Here is a 6,140-nt window from a genome sequence, read left to right as displayed (position 1 = left end):
CATGAGGGGTTTGAGAGATAGGGAACGTGGGATAGATTTTAGATGAGAGAGGGTAAGAGAATATGGCTTAGTTAAAGATCGAGACAAGGGATTTGAGCTAACTCTCTTCCTCTCTCTCTCTCTCTCTCTCTCTCTCTCTCTCTCTCTCTCTCTCTCTCTCTCTCTCTCTCTCTCTCTCTCTAGCTTCTCAAAGCCTCTTGAAGGAGTATTCTTATTTCTCTCTTCTTCTCTCTCACAGCCTCTCAGGGTCTCCTTATGTCTCCTTAAGTGCCCCCCATGCCTCTTATTTATAGTGAATTGGAGAAGAGGGCTTGTGGTTAAGAAGTGGAGCTCTTTGTGGAGGGAGATCTTGGAAAGATCAGTGATCTAATACTCAGATCATAAATCTGATGGTTCCATTGACTTCGAAAGGGGGGTAAAACACCAAGACACTTGGTTAGAAAGCTCTCAGTTCACTCCTTCTTCTTTTCTTTGTTCGAAGTGCTGTCTACTGCCTATAAACTACGATCGCGGTGCGTGCGATTTCGCCAGTCACTTTTCTTTATTTTTCTTTTTATAAAATCTTCAAACTAACTAACACATGGGGATTTTATTTTTGTGGGCTTTCATTTTCGTTCTTTTCTAATCAATCTCTTCTTTTCGAGCTTTTTCGTGCAACATATCCATTCTGCATATAAATAGTCTTACTTAAGGAGTACGACACATTGCATTTACATGAACACACACACATCAAGAAAACAAAACCAACGGAAAACTAGTAAAATATATTCGTGTCAAATAGTTGCAAGGTACACTCTTCCTAAAAACAAATCAAAGATCCCAATGCATGTAATCTCTTAGACAAAATCGGGCATAGTCACATGACGAAGTGTATAATAAACATATATATAAAAGTAGTAACAAAATGAAATGTCTAGAGTCTCTCGAAAAAAAAAACACACACTCTCTCAGCATGGTACCGGTCCACACACTATGGTGGACAAACACTCCCCATAGAGCACATCATCTATTTCTAGACACATGCAATGTCTCATCTCCTCTGCACTGGCCCGCGCCAAACCACCACACCCCGCAAACACATCCAAAACATAGTCGTAGCGTTTCGTAAATGTAGCTAGTAACCACCTAACCATATCACCAATCACATATCACCAATCAAGATACAGAATCTTTGCGGCCATGCAAGTAGAAACAATGAAAATACCATACAAGGTAACCTGATAGCAAAAACATGCAAGACTACTTACCGAAAGAAAAGATGAGACCTCTCTGCTCCGCCTCTGACAATGACACCATCAACGTCCATGGGAAAGACACAATCATCCATCATGTAGCTACGATACGCTGGAAACAATCTCTCTGAAATCTTCTCCCCAGCCTCTCTGTTGTAGCAAGGCACAACATGACCAGCACGATGCCAAAGACACACAGTAAGATCAAGTACCTATTCACAAGTGGAAATAGAATAAGTGATCCATGTTTTTATTTAAAGCATGTAACATAAACTTTATTTAGAACATACAACCGTACGTTCAACGTATCCAACTTTGTTATCTTACCGCCTCTCTAGTAACGGGATGTCGATAAGCCTTGGAGTCACACATGAGTGTCCAAGTGCGGTGAAGCACAAACCCCACCCTTGCCGCATCCGTAATAAACTCACCTATATGCTCTACTAAGCACATAGTGACTAAGAATCCCTGGTCGGCCAAATACTTGCGAGCAAGGTCCATACAACCCATAACTAGACCCTTTGAGAACGTGTTCCACTTGGGAATAGTCATGCCCTCTACAAACAACATTGGTATTATGATATATGCGAAGTGAGTTTGATGTAAACCTTGTGTGATAGAAAGCATAACTTACCCAATGGGATGGGACCTAGAGCATCCACAAGCAAGCTCGTAGGAAAATCCGCAAATATCAATCGAGCCACCTCTTGACATGGAACTCCATCTTTGCTATAAAGATGCATCTTTTGTGTTGCAAAAAACTTGTTGATGCTATACACAAAACAACATAGTCATTAATGCAAAGTAACCGATGATGCAATGCTATATGCAACATGTAAATTGATGTTCTTGCAATATGTAGTTGTCATGTCTACCTATCAAGGGCAAATCTATCAATTTGGGTCACATCCACTAATAGAGCATCGACATATGTTTGATATTGGAACCCTGCAACAATTATCTCAAAGTAATTTATTTTTAATAATCATACACGAATTTCAAGTTAATATAAGACTTCTCACCTAGTAAACGGGTCATAGGTCGCCTCTCCCAATTCTCTCGACCAAGAGATGAATCTGCAACAAAGGAGGTGGTGGGCGCCATAGAGGACTCTGGCACATTTTTTCTCCCTGTATTACCTTGAGTACCCTGGGTGGCACCTTTGGTAGCCTTGGTTGCTTACTTCTCTATAGTGGTGGGTGCGGTAAGCGGTTCATGAGTATCAACTCCCTCCTTGAATCCTACATAGTATCATTCACCCTTAGACTCCCATGCATGAGCACAAAAACTATTGCTACAAAAGCGACAAGATGTTTACATAGATTGAAGTACTTACTGTCATGCAGATCTTTCTCTTGCTTAGGGATAACCCCCACAGGGTAATCCAGCCACCAAGGGCAAACACTTGCCTCCCATGCCGTCAATTTTCTATCACGTAATGATGGAGAATACATAGTGTTCTCGTCACGAACATCAATCCACTCTCTTGTGAATTGCGGAGCTGCATCCAGCCTCTTCTCTTCTACACATTGTAGTATCCACCTGCAACATTCTTGCCAATTACGCAAGCAAATGCATGCAATCTAATATGAAAATCAGACACACAATCTAATATGAAAATGCATGCTAACCTATAAATCACATGTTTGGCTGAAAACGTAAGATCTGGCATCTTCTCTGCAACATCTGAAGATTTCACTCCATCCAAGAGGTGTACAAAAGCCTACACAAGTTTCACAAGCGCTTAACATTAGCACATATACATTTTAAGAAAGAACTTAAGAAAGCAATATGAATGCACTGCATTGAGTCAACCTGCATGACATGATTCTTCATGTTAAGCTTAAAGAACTCCTCAAATGAATCTGGTAGCTGTGGACCTTCTATTTGTATCCTATCAATCTGAAGTAGTGCCTCCGAATGCAAGTGAGCCCAATATGTCTCTTTCTTCATGTAAACCCGAAAGAGCTTATAATCACCAAAATGCGGGTATTGGGGGTCTTTGGCCTTTGTGAGACTCATAAGATGCAACAATATTTTTTTCCTGTGATGCACAACAATATACACAAATAGAAAGCATTGAAGAAAAAAACATCACATACACACACCTTGCGTTATATATACAAATTACCTTTCCGCAGGGATTTTTGAGCTTGTGAGACAATACAGCTTGTCTCTTGTGATCTTGAGCATGCTTGCATCATCCCACTTTAGCCCAAATAACAACTTAAAGAACTCATCACCATTTTGGGGATTAGCAATGGATAGGTATTTGTAACCCCTATCCTTAAGGCGCTCCTCTTCCACCCTTGTAGCCTTCTCCAAACGTTTCTTCCTCTCTACCTCATCTAGACCAAGAGCCTCAAGCTTAGCAGTTTCTTTGAGATGAAGACATGAAATTCATCCTATCATTCCAAAAAAAAACTAAATTAGAGATAGAAAAGCACATCTCATACAAGTGAGCCATAGAAAGAAAATCACCTTCCATACAAGCTGAGATATCAAACCGCAAGGAGAGTTATACCATGGAGCAACACCATGATAATACCTTGCCTCTATACTCATCTCAACCTCAGCCCACTTCCTCATGGCCGGACTCAATCTATCTAGAATGGAGTCTTTGTTTGCAATACCAAACTTTTGAAACATATACACCTCATGCGCAATATTTGGAGTAACATGAGCTCTGGCAATACTATTGAAAACAAACAAAAGCATAATATGAGAATGTAAGTGTAACATATTACAAAGAGGAGCATAGTTAAAGGAAGAAGACTTACGCGTTGGTGGTGTCTAGTGCGAGTAGTAGCTCTGCTTCCTTTGCCTTGGGCACCTCAATGAATTGGCACCGTACACTAACATGGTAGTGAGCACAGTCGGAGTACTCTATAATTGAAAACCAACAAACATAAGAATGGGATATGAACATTCAATACCTGCATGTATAGTGGACAACTTACTTTCCTTGATGCGTTTCCACCACGTTTTAAGCCTGTGGTTTCCATCCCAAACCAAGAACTTTTTACCCTTAAGGTCTTGCCACTCTCTTCCAAGAGCCCTCTCAAAATCCTCATTTCTTTGACGCCATATTGGACCCCATTCATCTAGATTGCTGGCTGTCACAGACATGGTCTCCCCTCTCGGACCTTCAACTGACACAAGGAAGTGTCCCATAGTCTCAAGATAACCAGTGGAATCAAAGGAAGGAATCAACCACTGGGCATCATCCGTAGCAAATCTGACTGCCTCATGAGCCACTAATCTGCAAAGAGGCACAAGAGGAGGTAGCGTCCTCTTTTTTATATAAAATTGACTCAGCACATCCTTCATCAGTCCTAGAGAGACTTGCTTGCCTAAGTTCCTTGAGTGCTTCTTTTCTTTTTCATCATCATTCTCCCTTTGATCACTATCACCACTCACCTCTTCTTTGTCATCTAGACTATCATGCTGCACATTAGTCTCTGTAGGAGCAGATATTAATAAGTAAAAATTAAAAAAAGTAGCATTAAACTAATCATATTTAATACATAACACTGAACAAAGCGTCATATGTAAATGAAATGGACACATAAGTGAGTACCTGTGTGCTCCGCAACCCCGTCAATTGTATTGGAGTCCCCATCCACTTGTGCTTCGTCATCAATGTAGACACATCTTTTTGGACCACATCCTTTCTTTGTTGAAGGAGTGTCCACTGATCTCAAATGTGATGATGCTTCTTGCTCTAAGATCCGCCCAAGAACACATCCTGAACGTAGCTTCATACAGACTTCACGGCTACTATGAGGTGACACACATTTCTTTCTCTTTCTAAGCACTCTTTTAGGTGCCATAACTTTCTCTACACACTTACAAATAGATACACAATCAACCTCTTTAAGATTAACAACACAATCAATCTCTTTAAGATTAGCAACACAATCAATCTCTTTAAGGTCACGGGACAAAGCCACGGACGAAGCCACACGCTTGTGCATAAGCCCACGGATCGTCCGCGCGGACGCGGACGATTGGGGGGTTCAATCTCTTACCTTATTCTCACAAAGCATATGGGACGAAGCCACACGCTTGTATCCATGGGGGGTTCAATCTCTTACCTTGGAGGCCCATCGGACGGCATACGGGACAGTTGCCATGGGGCATAAGCCCACCCATTGTCCGCATGGACGCGGACGATTGGGGGGCTTCAAGGTGTTACCTTGGAGGCCCACACGACGGCGCATACCAAATGATGGGACGACATACAGGATGGTTGCCACGGGGCATAAGCCCACCCATCGTCCGCATGGACGCGGACGATTGGGGGGCTTCAAGGTGTTACCTTGGAGGCCCATATGACGGGATGGCATAACCAAATGATGGGACGGCATACGGGACAGTTGCCATGGGGCATAAGCCCACCCATCGTCTGCGTGGACGCGGACGATTGGGGGGCTTCAAGGTGTTACCTTGGAGGCCCACACGACGGCTTAGCCCACATGAAGCATGACCAAATTAACACGACGGCTTAGCCCACACGAAGCATGACAAAGCGTGACAAAGGTAAACCAAAAGACGAAGCTTAAGCCCACCCATCGTCTGCGTGGACGCGGATGATTGGGGGGCTCAAGATGTTACCTGGGACGGACGAAGTCGTTGATATCGCGGATTGGGAGGCCACGGACGAGGCCACGGAAGAAGCCGTTGATTGGGAGGCCACGGACGAAGCCGTTGATCGTCCCTAGTGCTGCAGGAGTTACGAACAGTCGCGCAGGATACGAACAGTCGCACAGGATACGAACAGTCGCGGATGCACGAGTTACGAACAGTCGCGGATTGGGAGGCCACGGAAGAAGCCGTTGATTGGGAGGCCACGGATGAAGCCGTTGATCGTCGCTAGTGCTGCAGGAGTTACGAACAGTCGTGCAC

General features: G+C 43.3%; 2 protein-coding genes across 2 annotated transcripts; both read right to left on the bottom strand.

Moving 5' to 3' along the window:
* Positions 1-942: 942 nt before the first annotated feature.
* On the bottom strand, positions 943-4,996 carry LOC148039908 (uncharacterized). The gene is made up of 5 exons (XM_087662576.1): positions 4,813-4,996; positions 4,193-4,693; positions 4,013-4,118; positions 1,248-1,382; positions 943-1,125 (listed from the first exon to the last, which is right to left on the bottom strand). Exons 1-5 carry the CDS (start codon positions 4,994-4,996, stop codon positions 948-950), a joined length of 1,104 nt encoding a protein of 367 aa, XP_087518702.1. The 3' UTR covers positions 943-947.
* On the bottom strand, positions 2,412-2,998 carry LOC148039909 (uncharacterized). Its single transcript, XM_087689928.1, has 3 exons — positions 2,864-2,998; positions 2,569-2,774; positions 2,412-2,473 (listed from the first exon to the last, which is right to left on the bottom strand). The coding sequence occupies exons 1-3, from the start codon at positions 2,902-2,904 to the stop codon at positions 2,412-2,414; spliced, it is 309 nt and encodes a 102-aa protein (XP_087546054.1). The 5' UTR covers positions 2,905-2,998.
* Positions 4,997-6,140: the final 1,144 nt, after the last annotated feature.

Source organism: Lygodium microphyllum, chromosome 2 (assembly GCF_053477565.2).
Source record: "Lygodium microphyllum isolate KBCC chromosome 2, Lygodium_microphyllum_v1.1.10, whole genome shotgun sequence".
NCBI classification, from domain to species: Eukaryota; Viridiplantae; Streptophyta; class Polypodiopsida; order Schizaeales; family Lygodiaceae; genus Lygodium; species Lygodium microphyllum.
Note: the sequence above shows the minus strand (reverse complement) of the source record. Positions and strands in the feature narration are given on the sequence as shown.

What these genes read in the sequence shown, in the direction of transcription:
- LOC148039909 (XM_087689928.1), bottom strand. Translation starts at nt 2,904, where the DNA reads ATGCCAGATCTTACGTTTTCAGCCAAACATGTGATTTATAG. An exon ending in GCCAAACATGTGATTTATAG is followed by an intron (nt 2,775 to 2,863) that starts GTTAGCATGCAT and finishes AGAATGTTGCAG; the next exon opens with GTGGATACTACAATGTGTAG. An exon ending in AGAGAAAGATCTGCATGACA is followed by an intron (nt 2,474 to 2,568) that starts GTAAGTACTTCA and finishes GATACTATGTAG; the next exon opens with GATTCAAGGAGGGAGTTGAT.
- LOC148039908 (XM_087662576.1), bottom strand. Translation starts at nt 4,996, where the DNA reads ATGAAGCTACGTTCAGGATGTGTTCTTGGGCGGATCTTAGAGCAAGAA. An exon ending in GTGGAAACGCATCAAGGAAA is followed by an intron (nt 4,119 to 4,192) that starts GTAAGTTGTCCA and finishes TTTCAATTATAG; the next exon opens with AGTACTCCGACTGTGCTCAC. An exon ending in GCACTAGACACCACCAACGC is followed by an intron (nt 1,383 to 4,012) that starts GTAAGTCTTCTT and finishes TTGCTACAACAG; the next exon opens with AGAGGCTGGGGAGAAGATTT.